Here is a 26,331-nt window from a genome sequence, read left to right as displayed (position 1 = left end):
TGTGGTAATGTTTTACATAACTGCACATGTATAACCTATATCTGATTGCTTATCATCTCAGGGAAGGGCAAGGGGAGGGAGGGATAAAATTTGGAATTCAAAACTTTAAATAAAAATGTTTATTATTATTGTTATTTTTAAAGTACTGTCACACTGTGATCTCCATTAAAGTTCTACTCTTTATTTTGTGCCATGGCAGCATCCCTGGATTCTCAGAGGCTATAGGATTGCTCTTCAAGAGTGCTAGTTTTGGCAGGTCCTAACAAATTGAAAAGGCTTCCAATAGGGTCCTGGTGGGAGATTATAAAATCTCATTCTACCTAAAGGAGGCTCATTAAAGGCTGGTCACTCATTTTAAACTTTTCAGTCAAAGCAACCTTTGAAGACCATTGACTACATCATTAAAAAAATCTGCAGCAGGTGAAGGGTAGGGCCAAACCAACAAAATCAGAAAGCCTTGAAGTCAGTGAAAGAAAGCCAAACAAACCAACCTCCTGCACCTGAAAATAAGGTAAAGCCTGGGCATCACTTAGGAGAGATCATTCCTAATAACCTAGTGCTCTGAGAGCTTACATCAGCGTGGAGGCTGGGAACACTGTGTATTTATCTTTGTTAGGGTGGACTTTCCTCTTCCACATATAGCTCTTAGACTAGTAATATAAGAGAGACACCCCCTGGGAGCTGAGCTCTGGCTTTAGGATATCTTGAAGTATCTACAGAAAGCTTAAGGATTAATGACAAAATTAAGAAAAAATTTTCAAAATAAATTTTAATTCACTACAAACACAGATATGTACATATACACACAAATGCACAAGTATGCACACACGTTCCACACGCACACGAGAAAAGAATATCAGTCAGTCAGCTAGCACTTATTAAAAGCCTACTATGTACATATCACTGTAGATACAAAAAAAGGCAAATGACAGTCTATTCTCTCAAGAAGCTCACAGTCTGATGGGGGAGACAACAAGTAAACAACTACATATAAACAAGAGATATACAAAAACTGGGGGTAATCTCAGAGGGAAGGCACTGAGATTAAGGCAGGACAGAAAAGGCTTCTGGTAGGAGATAGGACATTAGTTGGGATAAAGGAGCCAAGTATGACAGGAAGCAGATCTGAGGAGGGAAGTTCCAGACATAAGGAACACAGAGAAAAAATGCTCAGAGTTGGAAAATGAATTGACCTGTTTGAGTAATGGCAAGCAGGCCAGTGTCATCAAATTTAAATTTAAAGTTTGAAATCATGCCATCTTTGATGTCTGTGTCTCTTTACCTTATCTCACCTCACTGTTCTTTCCTCTCCTCTCTTCTCCTCTCCTCTCCTCTCCCTCTCTCCAATTCCTGCCATACTGCTGACTCTGTGACACTGGGCATGTCAATTTACTTTTGTGCTCTAGGCAACTCTCTTAAGTTGCAAAGAAGGTGATGACTTGTATATAGGTAGGGTAAGTTTATTGTTTTGTTTTATTTACTTATGTGAGGTCTCTATAGCAGTGAAATCACAGATCTGTCCTCCCTATCTCTATGAAGTACAAAAACAAAATCTAAAGTTTCTCTTTTCCTACATCTGAGCAAGATCATTTCAATAATTTGTAAATAAACATTATGTCCATTCCAACACTCTACATCAAGGTACTTACAAGAAAATGCCTTAGTTTTAAGCATTCTTCTACTTAGCCTCACAGATTTCATAGTAAATGGCCTTCTTGAACTGAAAAGGCAAACTTATTATCCTTTCCTCGACAAGAACTCCACTCTTCATAGTACTCTACTCTGAAGTCACAGTGATTTCCTTATATGTCCCTGACTTTCCACTTGTACTGGAATCATTTGTGCCTATGTAACAGAATTTCATTTTTTAAGATTTCCCTTCCTTAATTACTATTAGGGTCTCTAGCCATAAAAACATACCCATATTTTTCCTTAAGTTTTTGAAATTAAAAAAAAATTTTTTTCCCTTTTCCTTCCCCCTTCTCCCCCCCAGGGCAATGAAGATTAAATGACTTGCCCAGGGTCACATAGCTAGTAAGTGTCAAGCGTCTGAGGCTGGATTTGAATGCAGGTCCTCCTGAATCCAAGGCCAGTGCTTTATCTACTACGCCACCTAGCTGCCCCCGAAATTTATTTTTATAAAACCTAGGGTATCACCAATAATGAATGTCTCATTATGTTATCAAACTTCAGAATGACGATCACTGTTTTCAAAGGTTTTTGTCCCTTCTACATCAAAAATCAATTATTTTTTATTACACAGACAAGTTCAAAATGACAGTTTACTCTGTTGTTTCATTTAAACATTCTGAAAGATTAATCCACCAGATTCTTTAACTAGAAGGGATTTCCAACAAAGATCAGGTTCAATAACACTACTAAAACTGGCATCTGTCTAAGTCTGTAAACATGACAGCATGGATATGTATATGCATGTATGTAGTTATATTCAATAAATATGTTTGACACTCAGAACTTGTAGCACTTTAAAGACTGTAATTTCCTTTCTTAACAATACTTTTATTCCAGAGAACAAACAGCCAAGAGAAAGGAGTTATAGATATATATGACTTTTCATATAGCACCACTAATAGGTAGCTTTTCCTTCAATAAACTTCTGATTATGTCAATATGAGTATACTTCCTTTTCATGTAAACCACATTTCCTATGCCTCATTATTTGATTTTTATGAGTGGTTATGGCCCACAATATTTATCATTTAGTGGGTGGCTAATGTTCTTAGATGACAGTCTAACACTGGATCCAAAGTCCTAGTTATGGACTCTTCAGCCAGAACTTAAGACTACCTTTACTACTTCCTTTGAGAACCTTGGAGTTACTATCACAACAGGGAAAAAGAACACAACTTTGGTGGTTGATTTGTTAAGACTACTATTTCCAAAAGAGAAACTAAAAACCCAAATTGCGATAAAAATACTGCAAAAGACCTGATCTGTCTTACTGATATATTAATTTAATGAACATTTATTTAACTTTTAAATGCAAAGAATTGCTAAATGTAATCAAGAATATATAAAACGAAAAGCTGAAAATGTGTTCTCCACCCTCCAAGAATTTACAATCAAGTTGGGGAGACTAAAAAGAAACATCAAACAATAAGAAGCATAATAGTTAATTTCCCACTCGATTCCCTTGCCAGACTGGGAACTATTTGATATTTTGATAATTAGAAAAATTCTGGCATAAGCACCAGAAAAGGAGGCGAAGCAGTAGGAATTTGTTTTCTGTTCTACAGTTATAATGTGATATAATAGCAAGACCCTGTGATCTTTGCTATCTGCATTACAAAGGAATTCTTCACTGTCTAAAAAAATTTAGCATGGAAATCAAGTTCACCGAAGTATTTAAAGAATAATTAAATTTACATCCAATCTTTCAAAAAATTGAAGTACAAAAACTACAAAGTTGATGTGTTTATCCTTTTACCCTAAACAGGTTAATATATAGGATGGATAGTGTTAAACACCAATGCAGGGATCTGAGATTTAAATCATGAAAGCAAAGAAAAACAATACCTAAAAAATGTTTGTGATGGACCTATTTAGTCCATACTACATAATATTCTCAGTTCACAAAATCTACCTTTGCTAAACACTAAAGTCTACTTTTCCTTATAGAAAAAGAAAAATTATCTTACTGTTTGGCTGTCAGGGAACTCCATTTTCAGCAATTTGTGAGCACATTCTTCAAAATCTAAACTGTAGGGGAAAAATGGCATATTTTAGAATTGGAGCTTGTAGAATTCGTTTCAACAGCACAACTGAAGGCATAGGGCTTCTTTTCATTGTTAATCCTGGTTAATTATTTTACTTATGCAATTTTTGTAGTCTGGTATTATTTGAAGGAAAATAAATGATGTATCAGAGGCATAATTATCATAGCAAAGATAATAATATTATCTCATAAGTTTCAATGTAAGGTCTTTGCATTTTAACTGTAAATTCAAGGAAAAGTCCTTTGACTTATTTTGATTCTTCAAGTTATTTATTCTGCTCACTCTCTTTAGTTCCAAATTCAGCAAAATAAATGACAGTGCAAGCATACTCTCCTAGTGGGGAAAAAAAAAATTTGAAAATACAAAAGAATAATGAAACAAAAGAAAAATAATTATATGTTTGTATGCATGTTATATGTTCTGCAGGATTTCTCAAACTTTATATTTAAATAATCCAGGAATTCAGTCCAAAAAAAATTGTTTAAATGTCTGGACTTAAGGGCATCAGACGCCTAGGCTACAGACTTCAAAATATGTCTTATGACCCAGATTTCTCAAGTAAGCCAGTTTTTCATATAGCCAGTCATGTTCTACTCTAGCAGAGCCTAAAGAATAAGGGGGTGAAAAAGTGTTCACTTAAATAAAATTTAGAAAAGTGAAATAGTGAAAAGCACAAGGCAGAAACAGAAAGAAAACAATACTGAATGTTTTAAAGTTGATGTTAATATTTGAGGAAAATATTTAAATCACATATAAAAATATTTAATTCTGTGTGATATTCAAGTTGTCAATAAGAATTTATTAAGCACCTATTATATGCTAGGCACTGTGCTAAGCATTTGGAAAACAAAAGAGGGGCAAAACCAATTCTTGCTCTCAAGAAGCTCATAGATGACCTGGCCCAAACTCTCATTTTACAAGTCAAGAGAGGTCCCATAACTTGCTTTAGGGTCACAAAGGCATTAAGTGGTTCTAGGTTTACTGTTCTTTCCTTACACCCAATTAATACTAGAAAATTTGAACTTCATTCAAGAATAATGTTAACACTTTGATGTGCTTTTTTAAAAAAAAATTGTTTTTATTTATTTATTTTAGTGAGGCAACTGGGGTTAAGTGACTTGCCCAGGGTCACACAGCTAGTAAGTTTTAAGTGTCTGAGGCAGTATTTGAACTCAGGTACTCCTGACTCCAGGGCCGGTGCTCTATCTATCCACTGCGCCACCTAGCTGCCCCTTGATGTGCTTTTAAAAGAGGTATGTTTCCATATTAGTTCCCATTCTGCTTAAATTTAGAACTGAGAATACAAAATATTCAACAGAAATTTAAGTTACATATCTTATTATGAGACTCATCTATGTTTTCACCCCCAATTATGAACTGGTATTTATGGACACAAGACAACTTAAATAACATTAGGGTTGAATTTTATGAAACAATGGATCAAAACAGGCAAAATAAGAAAAAACCACCTACCCAAATAAACCATTAACCTTTATAGCTATGATGTATGCAAATATAGTTTGCAATGGGAAAGTCAATTTTGAAGAGATCATTTTCACACAAACATAGAGAAATATAATAATATGAATGGAAACAGAAATAGTGCCAACAATTTTCCCTCTTAATTTTCTCAAAAGATAGGTTTTAGTTTATAGGGAAAATTCAAATTCTGAAAAACAAGTCAAGTGGTTAATGGGGAAAGTAATGAATATCCTGTTTTCCTTGTTAAATTTTATTATTTTCCTTCATGCTTAGTAAGTGAAACATCATGGAGGAAGCCAGCTGCAAAAGAGGCTTATTTTTCTTGTTCATAATTTTATTTATAAAGTATGTGGTCATTTCCCCACACATAAGAGGCCATTTTGAAGTTATACTCATTGTTCCATTTAGTATTTTTAAATTATTTTTTTTTCAACTTCCATATAGATTAGGTCCTAAGCTAAGCCTAAATTTTCAATTTCCCAATAGCTCCAGTAAATAAATTTTGCTATTGGTTAAAAATTATGGTATTATTTTTTAACACTGTAAATTTATACATATATAAAAACAAATTTTACATTTAAGTCTTAATATCTCAGGTTCTGTGTTGGAAAGCAGTGGACACACTGAATCAGAATAAATTATTTGTGGTGGAGGAATGTGTAAAGAAAGGACATACATCTGCTGTTTGGCTACATACAACTATTCAAAAAAGTTTTAGGAGATAGAAATTGTGGTAGCAGTTGTCAAATGGCCTGAATCGTTTTTGGTTTTTTGTTTGTTTTTTTGCAGGGCAATGAGGCTTAAGTGACTTGCCCAGGGTCAAACAGCTAGTAAGTATCAAGTGTCTGAAGCCAGATTTGAACTCAGGTCTTCCTGAATCCAGGGCCGGTGCTTTACCACTGCACCATCTAGCTGCCCCCAGCCTGAGTCGTTTTATTAAATTACAAGAGTATCAGGCAGCTAAAGGGTAAAAGAACAACCATTAAAAGGTGGGAACAGCCCAAGTGTACAGTAGCAGGTGGCTCACAGTTCAAAGGACTGTGCTCTAAAGCAGAGATCTCCAAAATGCAGCCCTCAAAAGTGAAGTTTTTGCGGCCTGATGATCTGATTTTGGGGAAGAAGTAGGAAATGGGAAAATTATATTTATAATATTAGTTATTATATAACATTTTATTAGCCCTACTACGATACTGTTTATTCATTATCTTTCATTTTCACTAAAAAACTCTAATTCCATGTCATAAAGAAGAGGTCTTCCAAGTTCTTGAAGAATGTTGTAATAGTAAACTACTATCTCTGGAATGTCCCATCCAAGGAAAGGAAAGCATTCAAGCAAAATACAGAAAAATTTGGAAGGCTCAGCACCAGAAGGTTGGTCCACCAAGTGATGGATTCTGGGGAGTGTGAAGGGGTGCATAGCAATTATGAAGATTTTCCATTAAGGTGTGGGAGTGATTATGATCTGCAAGGGTGGCAGAAATAAACTAAAATTTGTGCCTTCTGAAGTACTGAAGAAATTTTTTTTTTATTCAGGTTGTTAAGAAAATATGGATATTCTCAATTTTAAAAAAAAGGTACTTCCACAATAGAAATAGGAACTAATTTATAAGTTAGTAGAAAATGATATTTGATGAACAGAAAAGGCCAAAATGGAATATCAGTCTATTATCTTAGAATATCACTTAGCCATTAAAGAAATCTTAATTTTCTATGATAATTTAGTTTGAAAAGAATATCTAAAGGGCAGCTAGGTGGCACAGTGTATAAATCATTGGCCCTGGATTCAGGAGGACCTGAGTTCAAATCTGACCTCAGACACTTGACACTAGCTGTATGACCCTGGGCAAGTCACTTAACCCTCATTGCCCTGAAAAAAAAACAAAAAAAGAATTATCTATTCTTTTCAAATTTTTTTAAATAGATATTTTTTCTCTTAGGAGAGAGGTAATAGCCAAGCCAAAACCAAAAACTTCCCAACCAATATTTTGCTCTTTAACATTTTTGCATTTGAAAATGAATCTAGAGCCAAGAAAATTTTCAGACAGACTGAAAACAAGATGACTCCCACTTATGAATCATAGCTATTACATCATACCAAGTGGAAATATACAAATCCTAGTAACAAAACAAATCTGTGAAAACATTCTGCCTCCAATATAAAATGTAAACACTGTATCTAACCTCCCAATAGGTTTCTTCACATTCAAAACAACAGATGTATTAATTATTTAACATTTACATATATTTCTCTTCATAATTAAACTCAATGACTTCTAGTTTAAAAGGAATTGCTTATTTTCAATGTATAGTTATTGCCTTTACTTAACCTCACTTTGGAGGGTATTTGCAATTTGTCTGAGGGCTTCTTTCTAGTCTTATTCATATTTCCATGCAGACAGATCTCTTCCCATATGCACAGCAACATGCAGTATGAAAAAGTTAGCAGAGAACAACTCTTTTGCTTAGGATCAGAACTTGGAATCCAAACCATTAAAAATAAATCATTAAGTTTCTACTACATCACTACTGTAGGTGAAGTGAGTAGAAGTTTTCAAATTTTTGTTCATGATTTTATTTAACTGTAAGAGAAGATGGTTAACAGCATTTTATTATAAAACAAAGACTATTAGAGAAACCATGGCTATATAGGTACTTTCAATATACACAGGTAGGAGCTTACCTTGATTGAATAGCAAGATAAATTGTACGACGAAATGACACCAGATTGATTTCTGTTTTGTCATGGATAGTAACTTTCTGTCCTGGAAGAAAACAGCAAAATTTAGAAAACATCAAAATAAGTGTGAAGCAAATGCAAATAAACCTTCGTATAAATATAATTTAAAAACATCAAAGTAGACAATTTTTTGCAAGTTATTTTCTCAGTTGCAAGATATTTAGGTGGACAGTTCTAGAATCTGCAGTGAGTAACCTTACTAAGTCATTAGGATACAATCTAGCATGTTCTTTGGCAGACTCTAGGAGAATCAATTTAATTTGGAAAATCCTTTAAAATAAGTCCCTGGTATCAATCTAAATGTGATTTTTAAAAAAAGAAAAATAAAGCGAGTTGTTTTTTAGTAGGCGGAAATGCTTCAGAAAGTTTCTGAACCAAACTAAAAAAACTCTCTGCTCCCTATGTAAAACTGTCAATTTATAGAAATTACTTCTTCCATGTTGCTATCTGGTAAATTTTAAAGGTGGTAAAGGACATCTGGGTGCTTTAGAAGAATTCATTTACTTATGTGTGAATAAATGACTCACTACAACAGATCAATATAAAATCTGAAGTACAATGTAAATGCAAATGTTAGTCACATTTGTGGTCCCTCTGATTCATGAAAACTGCTGATATTTGTTTTTAAGTTCGAAAATGAAGCAGTCTAGTAAAAGCATAAAAGCCTTTAAAAAAATTAACAGGCTTATTGTTAGAGATAATTATACAAGTATCATTATAGTTTTCTTAAATACTACCAAAATAGTTTAGGAAAAAAATGTTTACCATCTTCATCTTCATCCCCCTCTTCTTCTTCCTCCTCCTCATCTTCTTCACTACTCCTAGCATCTTGGTCTGTGTTTGAATCACTGTCACCTTCATCAAGAATTTCTAGGAAAAACAAAGTAGGTAATAAAATCAAAGTAAAAATTAAAGGTCATATGTCATCTGTACCACATTTTGAAAACAGTATGTCTGGTTCACTCTGTGCTTTAGGGCAGTAGGAGAGCCTACTCGGAGTTCTCTCCTGGAAAAAAAACGTATGTATTGTCCATTGCCAAAAAGGCTAGGTGATCATGACACAAATACTGGACAAGCAGAATGAACAGAGAAATTAGCTGGTAGCTTTTCAAAAGACAACATGGGGAGCAGCTAGGTGGTGCAGTGGATAAAGCACTGGCCCTAGATTCAGGAGGACCTGCGTTCAAATCCGGCCTCAGACACTTGACACCTACTAGCTGTGTGACCCTGGGCAAGTCACTTAACCCTCATTGCCCCCCCCCCCAAAAACCCAAAAAACCCACAATGTGCAAAATTTTAGTCTGGAAACTGGTATATTTTGAAAGGCAAAGTCATATTTATTTCATCACAAGGAGAACTGTCAACTGTGAAAAGCAAGGGTAGGGAAGAGAAGATGAATAAGGTTGGTAAGAATTTCAGGATTCTCAAAAACTTTTTATAGAACAGGAAAAGGGGGAAAAAAATCTCACTATTTCTTTATTTCATGCTATCCAAAGAGTACTCATATGTAAAATAAACAAAAAGCTGCGGAAATTTTATTTGGAAAAAATACTGTTTACTCTATTAGCTGTAGAGTAGGATTTGTGCTGGCTTAAAACCTAGGGCACTTCTAGGTTTCTAAAGTTGTTTGATGATATTGTCCATAAAGTCAGTGAATTTTTCATATCTTTTAAAATCTAGAATTTCAAAAGCATGGATAAACTCTTTTATATCTGTAGTCAATGTGATTTATCAGCAACTGTGCCCCCAAATCACCTGGAAACCAAGCCTTATCTAGGTCTCTCTCAAATAGCAACTGCCTAATGAGGGTCTCGGCATTTATCAAGGTTGGAATCTGGACAAATGCACACTAGGACTGGAAGAACAGACTGGATTCAGGTGATTAAGGCAAGATAACAGTCAAAGATAATTGTAAGATTTTTTTGGCTTAAGATATCTGAGCCACCTTGAACATGTCACTTAAACTCTCTTGGCCTCAAAAGAAGCGAAGAGGATGGGGGAGGAGTAGTATATTAGACAATCTCTAAGGTCCTTTAACACTTGTAAGGATTGGAATGACGCCACCTGCTGGAGACTTACTATAGGAAAGCTCCACCATGAGGAAAAGGCCTCTGAGGGCAAGGCCATGCGGCTTTTCTCTGGCATCAGGAAGTAACGTTTACTCATGGGTACTGTCTATTAAGGCTACCAGCCAATCACCTTGAGGAGCCTCCCATTTCTGGGAGAAGGACATGAAGTAGGAAGCGGACGCTGGTAGAGGGGTTTGTGTTCTTTTGGTTCCTGACCTTGCCATGGTGGGTCAGATGCTGGGGTCTCTTAGAAATAGTTAGATTTTTACCTTTCTCTCTGATCCTAATGCTCTTTAATAAATACTTAAACACTTAAATATTCTTGCTAAAGCTTATAATTTATTGGCAACCACTCATTAGATTTTAGATAGTATAGGGGCAGCTAGATGGCGCAGTGGTTAAAGCGCTGGCCCTGGATTCAGGAGTACCTGAGTTCAAATCCAGCCTCAGACACTTAACACTTACTAGCTGTGTGACCCTGGGCAAGTCACTTAACACCCATTGCCCCGCAAAAAAGAAAAAAAAAAAGATTTTAGATAGTATAGCTAGAATTTTAGCCCCTTACACACTCTAAATCCTATCTTCCAGTAAAAATGGGGAACTTACGAAGGGAAACTGATTTGAGGTCATAGTTGATGAGTTCAATTCTAGACATGTTTAATTAGATTAGTTATAGGAATATCTGAGAAGAAATGTTTAGCAGAGAGATAGAAATGCAGAGATGACACAAAGAAAGGTACAGACTGGGGATGAAGATATGGATGTCATCAGCATTTGCATTTGGCTATGTGGCTGATAAAAACAGAGGTAAAATCTATTTTTTTTTTAAGTAAATACATTAAAAACAACATGATGGTATAGATGACAAGATCACAGAGTTCGAGCTGGAAGGGACCTTAGAGGCCCAAGCTCCTCAACGTGCAGATGAGGAAACAGGCCCAAAGAAGAAAAGTTTGTCTGAGGTAACACAGGAAATTTTGTAAATGTCAGAAGTGGAACTGAGCTTAGGCCCCGACTCAAAATTCAGCACTCTTCACTGTACTATACTATCTCTCGTAAGGCTAAAAGCTGGTTCAGAAGAAGACTATCATGCGAAATTCTCAGTCTCCTTGCTGGTTCATCATCTGCATCATGCCCCTAGCTCTGGGCACATCCTGTCTTGAGTTCTCTTCTCATCCCTCTCTAATTTTCTCACTGAGAGATGCCATCAAGCACCTATGGGTTTAAGCATTATCTGTATGTCCCCAATCTTGTAGTTTTCCTCCTGAGCTGTAGCCCTGCATCAGCAAACGATTATTGAACATTTCAAATGTAAGGTCCCATAAACTCTCCAACTCAACAAGTTCAATGGATTTTCCCCAAAAACCACCCTTCTGACACGTCTTTTTTTCTGTCAAGGACACCAACATCCTTCTAGTGACCTAGGTGTTATCCTTTCTTCATTCTTACTCTACCTACAAATGAAATCAGTTGTCGTTTCTTCTGGCCAGTTTTGCTATTCACTGGCTACCCCCAGTTTAAGCTCTTATCATGGCTCACTACAATAACCTGCTAATTTGTCTTCTTAACTAGTCTCTGTCCTCTCCAATCATTCATAGAGCTGTCTAAGCAATTTTCCTGAAGCATTGGTCTTACTGTGTAACTTTCTAACTCAATTAAATCTGGCAGCTTCCCATTATAATACATAAACTCCTCTATTTGGCATTTATAGCCTGGTCCCAATCTTATTTTACATTATTCCCTTTCCCAGGCTTTGTAGTCCTGCCAAACTGAGCTTCTTGCTATTCTTAATACATGACATTTCAACTTGTAACTTCATGCCTTTACATGGCATCTCTATATCTAGAAGATACTTCCTCCTTATCACCTCTGCCACTTACAATTCCTTATTTCCTTCAAGACATAACTCAAGGACCACTTTCTGCATAATGCTTTTTCTAAGGCCACCGCCCCCAAGCCTTGGATCTTAGTACCCATTCTCCCCAAACTGCTTTGCATTTTGGGGGGTATATATTTTCCAAATACTTAGTTATGGACATGTTGGTTTTTTTCAAATACAATGTAAGCACCTTGAGCACAGAGGCTATTTCATTTGTTATCTAGTGTGATGCCTGATACACAGTAGGTGCTTAATGAATGCATAATGACTGAATATTGGATATTTATGCTCATTTCAATTAAGGAATTAATATGTCCTGGCTCCTAAACAGATTTTCTATTTATTAAAATTCTTAAGCCTTTTAAACAAAGTGCACAATTCTTACCAATTAAATATTTTAAGATAATCACAAAAACACTCTATGCAAATATAAAATTAGTTATCCACATCGTTTTTTAACTTGAGAATTAATTTAAATAAAATTCTACTTACCTTTCTTAATAGTTTTGTATTTCTCTTCATTTTCCATAAAATTAGGATCCAGCTTGAAAACATCTTTTAAAAAACAAAAACAGTATATTTAAAAATCATGAAAACATTCATGATATTTATATTAAACCTCAAACAGTCTGACAACATTTTTTTCTGTGTCTGACTTACTAAGTACATCCTCTGGATTATAGTCATCTTCCAATGGAAGCATATGAGTAAACTGGTCTTCTTCCTCTACTAGATCAAGTCCTTCCAGAATAACAGGGTGATCCTTGAATCCATCTTTACGTACTGCAAACATCACTTCAATCATATACTGAACTCGTTTGTCAATTTCTGATTCATGGAGAATATTGCGAAGGCGTTCAAATATAGCTAAAATTCAAAAGAAAAAAGTTTTTTGAATAAAAGACACACGATATTCAAGCAAAACTTCAATTCTCCAATAAAGGATATACTTACCATTAATTCCCCTAGGTGATACCTCCGTTAATTTCAGGCCACACTCTTTAAGAAATCCGATTGCTACTTCAACGCTATCATCAGTTGGTCTTTCCAGAAGTAAGGTAAGCATCTCTAAACATAAAACTTCATGTGCCTAAAGGAGGGGATACAATATGATTAAAAGAACATGCTTTTGGATAATTATTAATAATACTTTAAATTATATAATGTCAATGAAAATTGTTTGTGATGGCAATGCTGGGCTACAAGCCAAGAAGCTCTACTACTTGCTACAAATTAGTTGGTACCAATACCTCGATTAGCCTGTATCATTTATTTCATCCACTTTCCTAAATCTAAAATCTGTTAACATCCCCTCAAATTGTTCAAAAATGTTAACTCAGGGGCAGCTAGGTGGCACAGTGGACAGAGCACTGGCCTTGGATTCAGGAGGACCTGAGTTCAAATCCAGCCTCAGACACTTGACACTTAACTAGCTGTGTGACCTTGGGCAAGTCACTTAACCCCAATTGCCTCACCAAAAAATAAACAAAATTTAAAAAAAGAAAGAAAATGTTAACTCAGACTTAATAGAGGGAGTGTTTGACCATCACCTGTTCCTCACCACACTTACTGTATACCAGCCTCTTTCTACCAGGCCCAACCCTTCATCCTGAAGCCTTATTCCAACCCTGGAATTCCTCACTGGATAGAGGCCTGTCCCTCTAATTGGATGGCTTCTCCCCAAAAGACATCTGGTAAAAGAGTGCCCCCAAACCAGCCTAGGCTAATTCTGATCCAGGATGAACTCTAGACTTCCTACACAATGGAGGAAGGGGCAAACCTCTGTCTTCCCTCTTCCTCTTTTCAGCTTCTTTTATGTGTTGACATTCCAATTAGAATGTAAGCTCTTTGAGGGCAGGAGCTATCTTTCTCTTTACTAGTATTTATATTCCCAGCACTTAGCACAGTGCCTGGCACAAGCCATTCAGTCATTCAGTCCTACTGGACTCTGTGACTTGTGGATCATAGTAGATCAATACCGTCCATGGGGTTTTCTTGGCAAAGATTTGGGAATAAGTTTACCATTTCCTTCTTCAGTGAGTAAAGGCACTTGCCCAGAATTATAAGCTAATAAGTGTCTGAGGCCACATTTGAACTCAGGTCTTCTTGACTCCAGGCCCACCACTCTATCCACTGAACCATTTAGCGACCTTTGACATAATAAGTGCTTAATAAATGGTTGAATGGCTGACCAATGGCATCATCTTAGGAATATTCTCTTCAAATTTAGATGAATGCTACATTTTACCATCTTCAATCTATAATATAAAATTCAATATTCAAGTTGAGTACTTTCAATAATTGTGGATTAGGAATATGTCATTTTTATCATTTTTTCTGATTAAGCCATTATATGCATTTAATAATTCAACCTTTTAATCTCTCTCATATGAATGGTTTCAAAAAACCCATAAATTTATGATAAAAGGAAAAAATACTATATAACTTTTAAAATGAATCAAATTATCAATTCAAAAAAAATCTGGAGCCAAGTTTAAAGTTTCATTTTGATAAGCAATAGCATGAATAATTTATAAGCAAATTTAAAACAATTTTATTCAGAGAATTTATCATAAAAACAATATTTCTTATAATGGAGTCAAAGGATTTAGACAGTCTTTTCTAAAAATCACTTGTATGTTACAAGAAGGAAAAAAGTATTTAAATTTCATAATGAACAACATCAAAAATAATGTTTCCACTCCATAGAGAGGGAAGAGACATACAATACATCCACTTAACTTTCTGGCAAAAACCCTGGAAATATTTTCAATCAGCTTTACAGTGTTTGCAAATCTTATGCAATTTTGCAGTGTTTCAGCATATAAAAAAAATCAATTGTCTACAATCTCAAGGAATAGGCTTATTTATACTCTCATTGTGGCTACAGAGGTGGACCTCAATTTTCTTTTATGAGTAAGAGTGAATCCCTATAGTTAAAAGAAACAGAAGGTGACACTGAAATCCTGGCACTTAATAACCCTTTTCATTTTATTATTTCTCTCAACCAATAAACTACAACAGATATGAAAAAAAAAAACTTTTTAAGTTAAAGTCAATATCAATTTAACTACTTGTCAAGATTATAAACTTAATTATTTTACAGGAAAAAACTTATTGAATAAGGAAATGTGTTTGAATTTGAGCCAAATGAATTAAAAAGTAGCACATTGAAATGAAAATATATTTACCAATAATATAGATAATTACTTCTTCTATTTGTTTAAACTGAATAACCTGAAGGCATAGATATAGATCCAGGAAATGACATTTCCTACCATGTCCCCATAATTAGGGTCTAATGAACAAATGAATGGGAAAAACAGGTTCTAATTCTAGTCTCAAGATTAAAAAATAAATGAAGTCATACTATTTGAAAGTGTAGTAATTTGTAAAGAATATTCATGTGTAGTTTGCTAGTAATTTAAAAAGAAAATGTAAAAAAAGCACTCCTAGATATTTTCTAGTTCTTTATCAAAAAGATATTAGAGGTGTTTAAGTCATTAACTAAAATAATGAAGAAAAAATAAATTAATTCAAGGGTTATACATCACAAGAAAAAAACAACAAATGATATGTTATAGGGCTAGATGTCCTATTTCATGGAATAGATCAAAATTTCAGGACAAGTACTTACCACATTCTGGTTAATAAGGTGTGCAACAAATTTTGAAGCAGTTAGACAAAGTTGCTGCAAAATGAAGAAACAAAAAGAGTTACATAGTAAACTTGACTTTCTAAGTCTTAAATATCTCCATTTAGTTGCAGAAGCTATAGCATTTTAATAATTTATCTAAAATATAATTAATATGAAAAACAAGTACATAATTTTTAAAAAGCACCACAACATGAATAACATTTACATATACAGAATAAGCTGTAAGTATTAAGGATGTTAATTCATTGTGATTTATCATTAGAAAACCTCTATAGAATTATAAGAATTTAAGTATGTTTAACCTTCCTACAGTATCAGATCTGTACCACCTAGCAGTCTGTAGCATTCCAGCATTTAGAATGAAAAGTTTATTACATACCTTATCATTTCTTCGATAGCCTTTTCGAAAATTGAGAATTAACCTCTTGAGTATAAGTTCTCCGATGTTTGGGAACTTTGAGTTGATAATTGCTACAAGAGCTGCATAAACATGTGTAAAGATTGGAGATGCACTTTGTGCTTGCAAAACGGATCGAGACAGCAATCCCCTGTAATATTTTTAAAAAAAGAAAAACACACCAAAAGTTTTTAAAAAATTTGTAAAAACCCACTAAAATCTTTCAAAGGGAAAAAAACACCTTTATCAGCAATTTTAATGCAATAACAGTATTTTCTCCTATAAGTAGCTGTGAGAACCAAATAAACACCAAATTTTTCAGCACTTTAATGAACACATAATAGGTGGTCTTCATAACCCTAAATTAACAGTACCCCTCAAACCCCAAGAGTCGGTTGTTGGCAGAGTTTGTCTCTTTTAGCTCCTTTTTTTAATTACAAAAAGGCTCAAAGATAAAAAAAACCTTGATTCAAAAATATTGGTTTTAAAAGTTTTGCTGTTCAGTTGTTTCAGTCTTCTTTGACTCATCATCACCCCATTTGGGCTTTTCTTGGCAAAGATACTGGAGTGGTTTGCTATTTCTTTCTTCAGCTCATTTTACAGGTGAGAAAACTGAGGCAAGGAAATTTAAATGACTTGCCCAGGGTCTGAAGCCAGATTTGAACTCAGGAAGATGAGTCTTTCTGACTCCAGGCCTGGTGCTCTCTTTTACTTGTGGCACCTAGCTGCCCTTCAAAACAGACATTAGCTACAGCACTAACATATAACATATCTATGGTGTGAATGCTAAAGGCAGTCGAAGAAAAGATTTTCTATGAAACATAGCCTGATGTCACCACAGGGAAGGTATGGAGATAAATAAAAATTAACCAAAGTTTGTTTGGGAAGACCTTTTCACCACTTTTGAAAAATCCCTCTCCCACAACATGGAAGTTCTCTTCATCCATCAATTCTCTATGAAAATGAATACCTTAATGGTTTACCTATAGTTGTCAAAGCCTCCAATTTCAGCACTGTGAAGAAGTCTGCCTGATCTCCTGATTTATATCTACTCTCCACCCCCACTTCCCTGTTCCTCAATTAAATTCATCAGTTTAGCTAACTCAACAAAGAAGAAAGCTAACAGACTAAGTTGTATTACAGTGTGACTGCCCAACACAATTAAGCCTTCCAGCATGGTATTTGTCATATCCATTCCTCACTCCTCCCAAGTAAATGGTAAGGTCTCTCCTCTTTCTTTTTTTTATATCCATCAGTACCTAACACCACATAAAGGCACCTAATAAAGGTTTGTTGAATGAATAAGTGAATGGATATACAAAAGATCTTTTAAAACTGTAAAGCATCAAAGGAATATAAGGTTGCATTATTTCTGTTGATCGCTTACCCTTATAAACCTATCGATCCATAGTCTAGGACAACAGAGTCTATATCATGTCCCTCTTTTTAAAATCTGTTTCTCCCTTTCCAAATTCTTAGTCCATTCTTTTTATTTATTTGTAAAAGACTGCTGAAATACAGTTGTTAAAAGTTTGATCAGTCCAAGACCGTGGGTATCAGCAATAATAATTGGATACAAGTTCTACTGAGAACAGTTAAGTGTGTCTGTGTGCATATGCTTCATGGTGACCTATTCAAATCTCAACTGGACAGTCTGTAATTTAATCAGAAATTCACAGGAAATGAATATACATATATACCACTGAAAGAAAATAGCACAAAATTACAAAGAATAATATTAATATTTTAAAATAGTAATGTTTGGTTTTGCCATTGCTGCTAGATTACATTTTAATAAATACTGTGAAATGAAGTAGTTGCTACTTACCTTCCCCTAACTATATTTTCTTGAAGGAGTTCTTGAATGATGATCCCTATGTTAGAAATGTTCACTTTATTGATTAAACCATTGATTGACTTCTTTAAGGCCTCCCAGCTCATCCTTTGGTATGCCAAACTATAAGAAATTTAAAAATAGGTAAATCTAAGGATGTTATGATACACTGTAACTTAACCCTTCATTGTCCCGCAAAAAAAAAAAAAAAACACTGTATATATCCTCATAGATAATACCAAGTGAAGATATAAAAATTAATCCAACAAATATTGCTTTCACAAAATTTTCATTTTTACCATAAATATACAAAGTGCATAATCCAAGATGCTGTGACCACAGAAATAAATGCCAAACTTCTTAAATCAAAACAAACAACCTTCTGTTTATCTGCTCATATTCTACAGTACAACACTGATGCTTATGCTTGTCATTCTATGACAAAACTGATATATGCCATACTAGAAAGAGCATGCAAAGCTTTTCATAGTATGGTAAAATAATGATAAAAGTTTATAATCCTCTTCTTAGCTATCATTATAATTTTCATAAAGAATTCACTTTTTAAAATATTTTATTTTTCCCCAATTACATATAAAAACAATTTTATACACTTTTTTGTTTGTTTTTTTTTTTCTTTTAGTGAGGCAGTTGGGGTTAAGTGACTTGCCTAGGATCACACAGCTAGTAAGTGTTAAGTGTCTGAGGCCGGATTTGAACTCAGGTACTCCTGACTCCAGGGCCAGTGCTCTATCCACTGCGCCACCTAGCTGCCCCAATTTTATACACTTTTAAAAAAAAGTTCCGAGTTACAAATTCTATCCCTCCATCCCTGTGACAGTAAGCAATCTGATATAGGTTATTACATGTACAATCACATAAAATGTTTACATATTAATCATTTTGTGCAAGAAAACTTGAAAAAAAAATCACTTCTTAAGAGTTTAATGTGTAAATATCCTTTTTCATTTCATCTCTTCATTCAGGAACCCAATGTTGTGTATATAAACTAGTTGTTTTTTCCAATGAACACGAAAAACTATTTTGCTAATTATAAGACAAAACTAAAAGTAAAATTTATGGTGTATGTCTTTATAATGAGGAAGCATTGAGGGAACATAAATAAACACATCATGTAAACAAACCACAAATAAAATGAGGCTGGTAGGAGCATTGAAGAGAGAGTAAGTTCTCCCTTACTAGAGATCTTCAAGTAAATGCTGGATGACCTCTTGTGAGGTATGTTATAATGGACAATTTTGTACATGTACATTTCGTACTAGATGGCCTCTGTAATCCCATATAAAATGGACAATCTGTGATTCTGTGACAGTTGCATAAATTCATATCTAAAAACCTATTTAATTTCTTCTTTGCCTTCAGAGAAAATAATATTGTCCCCCAAAAATGAATATCTTCTCTATTTAAAAAAAAATTGCTACTTGACCTTAGGAAAATAACTTAAGTTTCTAGCCGTAAATGTTCTCTGTAAAAATGTGAGAGGACTGGATTCTAGTAACCTACGACTAGGTACAAACACTGATTTCATATCCTTCCACGTGAAATGTGTCCTATGGTTGAACAAATCTGTCAATAAGATCTTTCCTGAGCACAATATGAATTTCTTTCCTGAATCACTAGAATAAATATCAAAAGTTTATTAAGAAGTCTAAATTTTATCTGCTTGATTAAATAACAAACAGCATTTAATAATAGCAATAACAGTTACAAATAAATAAACATTGTAAGGCATATAGAGCACTTTACATGCTGTTTTACTTAATCCTCACAACAATCCTGTAAGGGTTTTACAGAGGAGGAAACTGAAGCTGAGAGTCAAGCGACTTTTTTCAGGGTCATGTAGCTAATTAAATCCTGTCTAAAACAGGATTTGAACTCAGGTCAACCTGAGTCCAAGTCCAGTGCTCTATCCATTGTACCACCCAGCTACTTCTACCCTGTTTCAAAAGAGGGTTTTGGTAGCTGAAAATTATTGCTAGAGTAGCTGAAATTCTTAATAAAAATTATAAGGAGACTGATATGGGTGTAAGAAAAATGAAGGCAAGGAAAGGAAATCATATCTTCTGGAGAGCTCCATTTGAAAGGGTTGGCCTCAACAACGTTGTAATTTCATCCTGCTCTGGGTTTTAGGATTCCATTAAAGAATGGAGAAGAAGGAAGAAGGTGAGCAAGATATGAGCACTGCACTGGTGAACATTTAGACACTACATTGTAACAGTATCATGGTCTAGATGACTCAAAGTCAGAATTCTTCCTGCACAAATACAATCTCTGCTAATTACCAGCCATTTGACCTGTTCAACCAAGTGACTTCATTTCTCTGGGCCCATTTCCTCATTTATAAAATGTGGGCACTGGACTGGATGGTTGATAAGGTTCCTTTTGTTTTGTTTTGTTTTGTTGAGGCAATTGGGGTTAAGTGACTTGCCCAAGGTCACACAGCTAGTAAGTGTCAAATGTCTGAGGCTGGATTTGAACTCATGTCCTCCTGAATCCAGGGCTGGTACTTTATCCACTGTACCACCTAGCTGCTCCCCTTTTGTTCTTAATGATCTTGTGACCTTTGGCTCTCCAGGATCACTCTGATCACTTCCCAAGGTGGAGAGCTCATTACTTTAACAGGATGACTGTCCTGCTATTTTATACCTGTCAAAAAGTTCTCTTTTATATTAAACTCAAATCCACTTCTCTGTAACTTCCATCCATCTGTCCCAGTTCTGCAAAACAGAACGAGAACAAGGCTTTTTCTTAGTCCATACAGCATCCCTTCAAATGTGAAAAGCTTCCTCTCTCTCTCCCCTTATCTTTTCCAGGCTAAATATTCCTAATTTCTTCAATCTTTTTTCACATTAACATTTTCCAGACCCCTAACCATTCTGGTAACTCTCTTAAGGAACACTCTAGTTTGTCAAGTGTTCCCTTTTAAACTGTGATTAACACCTAGGATTAATCTATGAACTAACACCAATAGATTTAAGAGTAGCTAATTTCCTGTTCCTCTACAGGCTTGTCTAAATGGAGTCACAATGGAGTAATGTGAGAAAATCCGTGTTTTAAGGGAATTACTTAATGAAAGCAGTATATTTCAGGATCTTTATTTTAATAATGGGGGTAGACAGACTACAGAGAGTGAAGAAGAGATTTGAAACAGGGAAACAGTAATCTGGTTGTGAGGTGATAAAGATCTGTCCTAAATTGGAGGCAGGAGAAATAGAGATAAGCATGATTTGGACACACTTCAATTGAATGCACAGTGTTTTTCACACAACAGGTTCTTAATATTTGCTAAGTGAATGCTGAATAATCAATAAAATCTAGTGGCTATGGGGGCAAGGAAAATAAAAGCTTGTTTTTGGTCAACAATGATTTTATTTATCAATGATTTTATCCATGTTTATATAAGCACAATATAACTACTTTGTTAAATTGAATGCTTTAAAAATCTGAATGATAAACAACTCCAAGGGATAGCTAACATGAGAAATAAAATAATTAAGATTCAAAATGTTATTAACTGGGTCTGAACTAATAAAATGTCATTTAATAGGGATAAGAAAGAAGATTCCTGCAAGCAAACTAATTAACTAAATAAATTGCAGGTCTGGTAGAGTTAAGGGGAAAAGCCAGAGATACATATGATAGCAGCTAGTATAAAAAAATATGTATTCAGACCTGCTATATTTTAACAGCAAAATATGGAAATACCTATTCCCCAAAACTAGGGAATGGCTAAATAACTAATGGTGAATTAATATAATGGAATATTATTTTGCCATAAAAATTACAAATGTGAAACATACAAGGAAATGAGTAAAGATATGAATAAGGTAATACAGAATGAAACCAATAGAATCAGAACTGTAAACACACTGACTGAAACTATATGGAAGAAAGGAAGGAAAATAGGACTGCAAACGGCAGAATTTCGGACAAGCCTAGATGAAAATAAACAAAAGCATCTCATTTGCTCGGTTTTGTTTGCAAATTCTTTTGATTCTACCTGTTCAAGGATAGTTTTAGTTAAGATCTTGACCTTTCTTTTTGCAGGGCCCAGGGTCACAGAGCTAGTGTCAAGTGTCTGAGGCTGGATTTGAATTCAGGTCCTCCTGAATCCAAGGCCAGTGCTTTATCCACTGCACCACCTCGCTTCCCCATGACCTTTCTTTTGTACATATCTTTGACTGCTTGCTTTTGTTGATTAGCCAGCTTGAAAAAACAGAACATTCTAAAATCAAAGCTAACAATGGATCTTAGAACAGTAAAGAAAAGTCCATCAAGTCTGTTGCAAAGGAAATTCCCTTGTGCTAAATAGAAACCTGGACCAAATAACATCTGAGGTCCCTTCTAACTGCTTTTGCTCCATCTAACCATCTCAATCTGTATATAAGCTGTGTATCACTCTACTCCAGTGACCTAATTTGTATCCTCTTTACCCTCCCATTTGTAGGAGATGAGATAGTACAAGATCTACAATGTGATACTTTACTATAAAATCAGATTCCTATCTGGCTGGAATGTTTTCCCAATGCAAAACCACAGGCTCACCCTTACACAGGTTGCCTTCAAAATTCATATTTCTTTTTCCCCCAAAGCTCATGACTATTTGTAGTAGGTAGCGATACAACAACTAAATACATAACAAAGAATGACTGGATAATAAAACTACAAAAAGTACAAGCCATATAATCAATATTCAAATTGTTTCTTAACAAGAGAAGGAAAGTGATGGCATGGGTCAGTGTCAGTCTTCTAATGGAGCAAAAGAGAGCAAAAGGGAAATCTTTAAGTAAAACATCACCATTTCTTTCCAAAAATCCTTTTGCACCCGATTTTTACAAATAGGGTCAGCTTTCATGTACCAAGTATTAGATTCTTTACCTTTCTCAATAAGAATATTGCTGACTAACTGGATATCTAGTAATGTTAAAATACCTGTTTTTATCTGTAATTTGTTCTTGCATCATCCTGAGCTTTGCTGGAGGAATATAAGCACCACCTGTCCGAGTGAGGAGTGGATCCACATCATCTTTCTTCTTCTTTGTCGGGGGCTCATCCTGAGCAGATGAGCTCTGAGTTGTTGATCTTTCTAAACTCCTTCTGCCTGGTGAAGGAGATTTTCTGTACCTTCTCCGATCAGAATCTCTTTCTCTTTCTCTCTCCTTGCGTTTTTCTCTATCCCTCCCTCTGTTGTGGATGAAGAAAAACAATGGGAAGAAAAAATACTTAAATTCAATTCATTCAGTAATTCTAGTGCACAGAACCATATTCAAATTGCTCGATGGAGCAAGGCATAATAAGAAACAACATAATGTAACTCCTATCCTCAAAGAACTTAGAACTTGATTTGAGACTGTGATAAAATAATGGGATTTAGCAGATACTCAAAGGCCCACCTGGAGATTAATCTAAACTGACTGAATTAAGTGAGAGTGATTGACTGCTGATTAGTCTACTTCAAGTTAACTAGACTGTAAGCACACCTGGCAAGCCCTTAAGAAGGTACTGTTCTCAGAAGATAAGGACTTTGAACTTAACTCCAGACCACCTTCAAGTCCAGTGAACCAATGGATTTGGATGATGCCTACCAATCAGCTTGAAGCAGGGTGTAAGGACCGCCTCTGCTCCAGACCTATAAAAAGCTTCCACATTCAGTTTGCTGGGGAGTTCAAGATTGAAGCAGGCTCATGGCAGAGGACTTGAGGAAGGACCAAACCAGGCTGGAACTCTAGGGCAGATAGGCCTTTTCTTAACTTTCTGAACTCCACGTGAATACCTGGTATGCTTTAATAAATGCTTAATGCCCAAAGACTGGTGCTAAAGCTTCTAATTTAAGGTGACCACACATTTAGATTTTAAATGCCACAAGACAAACATACAAAAAGAAAAGGGGGCTAGATAATATACATGAAATGTCACCATGTGCTGCTGCCTATGATTAGGTTCCAAGTAAATATTATAGGTAATAAGGGGCTATGAGAGTTAGAAAAGGGTAGGCATTCTTGGGTAGGATTATTCAGAGAAGACTAGCATTGACAAAAAGGAATGAGCATGGTATGTTGTTGAGAGGGCAAGAAGATTAGCATGTGTGGAAGAAAGGATCTGTGTAAAACATTAATAGGAGAGACCTTTGTAAATGTAGGTGGGAACAAGATGATGAGCTCTTCAAAACTAGTCTAGGGAGTTTAGGCCTTTTGCCTAGGCTCCTGACAAAACCTCCTAGTTGAGTTTCCTGCCTCTGAGTCTCTCCACCTTCACTCCATTACATCCTCCTCCCAGATGCCAAATTCAGATTCCTAAAGCAAAGGTTTAGCTGTAATGCCCCTGTTCAGGAAGCTCCACTAGACCTCTATAGGCTTGCTCTATGTGATATTTAAATCCCTTCACAATTTAGTTCCAGTTTGTCTTTCCATGCTCACTACATGTTATGCCCGGCCCCCCTTCACATACTCTACTTCCATCCAGACAAGCTTACCTGCTGTTCTTTGTACATAGCTTTCATCTCTCATGCCTATGCTTGTGCTTAGACCACCCTCCGTATCTAGGATGAACTCTCTCCTCACTTCCATGTTTACTAATCCCTAGTTTCCTGAGGAATTCAATCATACACTACTTTAGTAAAAAAAGATCAATCCCAATTGCCCTCCTACCCTGATGCTAGTGTTCTCAAAAGCTTACCCCTTACTCTCCTAAACCAGACAACATGATTCTGGAAGGTAAGGATTGTTTCAATTTGTGGCTTTCTACCTTCAGAACACAACACAGTGCTGACACATAGTAAGTTAATGAATAATTATATATGGTAGGTTATAGAGTGAGTCTCAAGTATTTTTATCAGGTATTTTATTAAGTATTTTTATGTGATGATACTGGCATTTGGGAAAAAATGAATATACTTTTAAGGTATGTGAGTATACTAAAAAGAAACTATGAAAGACTTTGGAAGCAATCTAAAATAAAAGGTTGACACTAAGTTATAATTTAATTGAATAAACTTTTATGAACATTTATCAGAGGCATAAAAAGACAAAAACAAAGCCCTTGTCTCAAGGAGTTTACATGTTATACAAATAAATAAATATAAAGCAATTTTAAAAGAAGAAAGCATAAACAGCTTGGGGGATAATGGAGAGTTTTACGGAAAAGGGGATATATAAACAAAGCTTTAAAGAAGTTAGGATTCTGAAGGCAAGCAATGTATTACAGTGGAGAAAGTTGATTTAGGAGCCAGGTACACATGGATTCAAGAACTCAGCCTCAGTTTCAAGGTCTGTTTCTGAGAACTGGAAGCAAAGTTGATCCTCACCAATTCTATGGTACCTCTCTCTTTTGTTCTAACTTTACCAGGCTGAAGAAGGAAGGTGCTTAACAAAAATCTATTTTGTGTTATATACTGCATGGACTAAGTCTGCTCCCATCATGGTATCCAATAAGAAAATTCAAATATTAATTTAAGTTTTTTATAATACTAACCGTGATTCCATGGTTCTATCATTGGAATGTCCTCGTCCTGAATATTCTTGATCGGATCTGCTGTAATCTCTGTCTCGGGGGGATCGCTCATGTTCTTCATATCTAAGAGATCCAATAAAAAAGCAAAAATGACAAGATGGAAAGTAATGCGGTATTAAGTACTGATTGTCGAGAATCCTACTAGTTAACAAACATATGATCAAATCAGTTTTGATCATATACAAGACCACATGGGGAGCAGGCCCGACCACATCATCCTCCCTATTCAATAAACTCCAGTGGCTCCCTATCACCTTCAGAATCAAATACAAAGTCCTCTTTTTCGGCATTCAAAACCCTTTATAACCCAGGCCCCCCCCCACTTTTTCAATCTGCTTATACCTCCCTCCCTGCCACATCTTCTTCCATCTACTGACACTGGACTCCTGGCTGTTCTGTGAACGACACTCTCCGTCTCAGCTCCAGGCATCTTTCCCAGCTGTCCCTCATGCATAGATGTCCTCCATCCTCATCTTGGCCTTCTGGCTTCCCTGGCTTCCTTTAAGTTCCAACCAAAATCCCAACCCCTCTTAATTCTAATGCCTTTTTCTTTTAATTATCTCCTATTTATCCTGTATTTAGCTTGTCTGCTATCTCCCTAGGGACTGTCTTTGGTCTCATTTGATTTCCTCAGCACTGAGCACAATGCCTGGCACATAGAAGATACTTAATAAATGCTTACTGACTGACTGGCTGTTACTGAAAAATGTTAGCAGCTAAATCTACTGGGGCTCATCCATCAAAGCCTTGAAATACTTTCTGGCTTATACCCAGGATCACAGGTTCAAAAATTAAGTGCTAGAAAGGGTCTCAAGAGCCATCTTGCTCCACCCTATCGCTTTCCATGGGAAACTGAGGCCCACAATATTAAATCACTTTCCCAGAGGTCTTAGTGAATCATGGTGATTAAGTTTTTGGTTCTGGTTGAATTTGCCTTTGGTTGCATATGCATATGTAACACATGTACATATACATATGTTACATGTGCATATGTGCATATGAACAGCT

The 26,331-nt window shown here is 35.4% G+C and overlaps 1 protein-coding gene across 1 annotated transcript in view; it reads right to left on the bottom strand.

Annotated features, from left to right (window-relative positions):
• CWC22 (CWC22 spliceosome associated protein homolog) overlaps positions 1-26,331 on the bottom strand; it is a 71,410-nt gene that overhangs the window by 25,518 nt on the left and 19,561 nt on the right. The window contains exons 4-14 of the mRNA XM_043999186.1: positions 25,285-25,386; positions 22,747-22,998; positions 17,788-17,916; positions 15,942-16,110; positions 15,542-15,595; positions 12,859-12,994; positions 12,565-12,771; positions 12,397-12,459; positions 8,722-8,826; positions 7,900-7,981; positions 3,660-3,720 (exon numbers count right to left, since the gene is read on the bottom strand). Coding sequence (XP_043855121.1) covers positions 3,660-3,720; positions 7,900-7,981; positions 8,722-8,826; positions 12,397-12,459; positions 12,565-12,771; positions 12,859-12,994; positions 15,542-15,595; positions 15,942-16,110; positions 17,788-17,916; positions 22,747-22,998; positions 25,285-25,386 — 1,360 coding nt within the window. The remainder of the gene's footprint in view (positions 1-3,659; positions 3,721-7,899; positions 7,982-8,721; positions 8,827-12,396; positions 12,460-12,564; positions 12,772-12,858; positions 12,995-15,541; positions 15,596-15,941; positions 16,111-17,787; positions 17,917-22,746; positions 22,999-25,284; positions 25,387-26,331) is intronic.

This window comes from Dromiciops gliroides, chromosome 3 (assembly GCF_019393635.1).
Source record: "Dromiciops gliroides isolate mDroGli1 chromosome 3, mDroGli1.pri, whole genome shotgun sequence".
In the NCBI taxonomy this organism is placed as follows: domain Eukaryota; kingdom Metazoa; phylum Chordata; class Mammalia; order Microbiotheria; family Microbiotheriidae; genus Dromiciops; species Dromiciops gliroides.
Note: the sequence above shows the minus strand (reverse complement) of the source record. Positions and strands in the feature narration are given on the sequence as shown.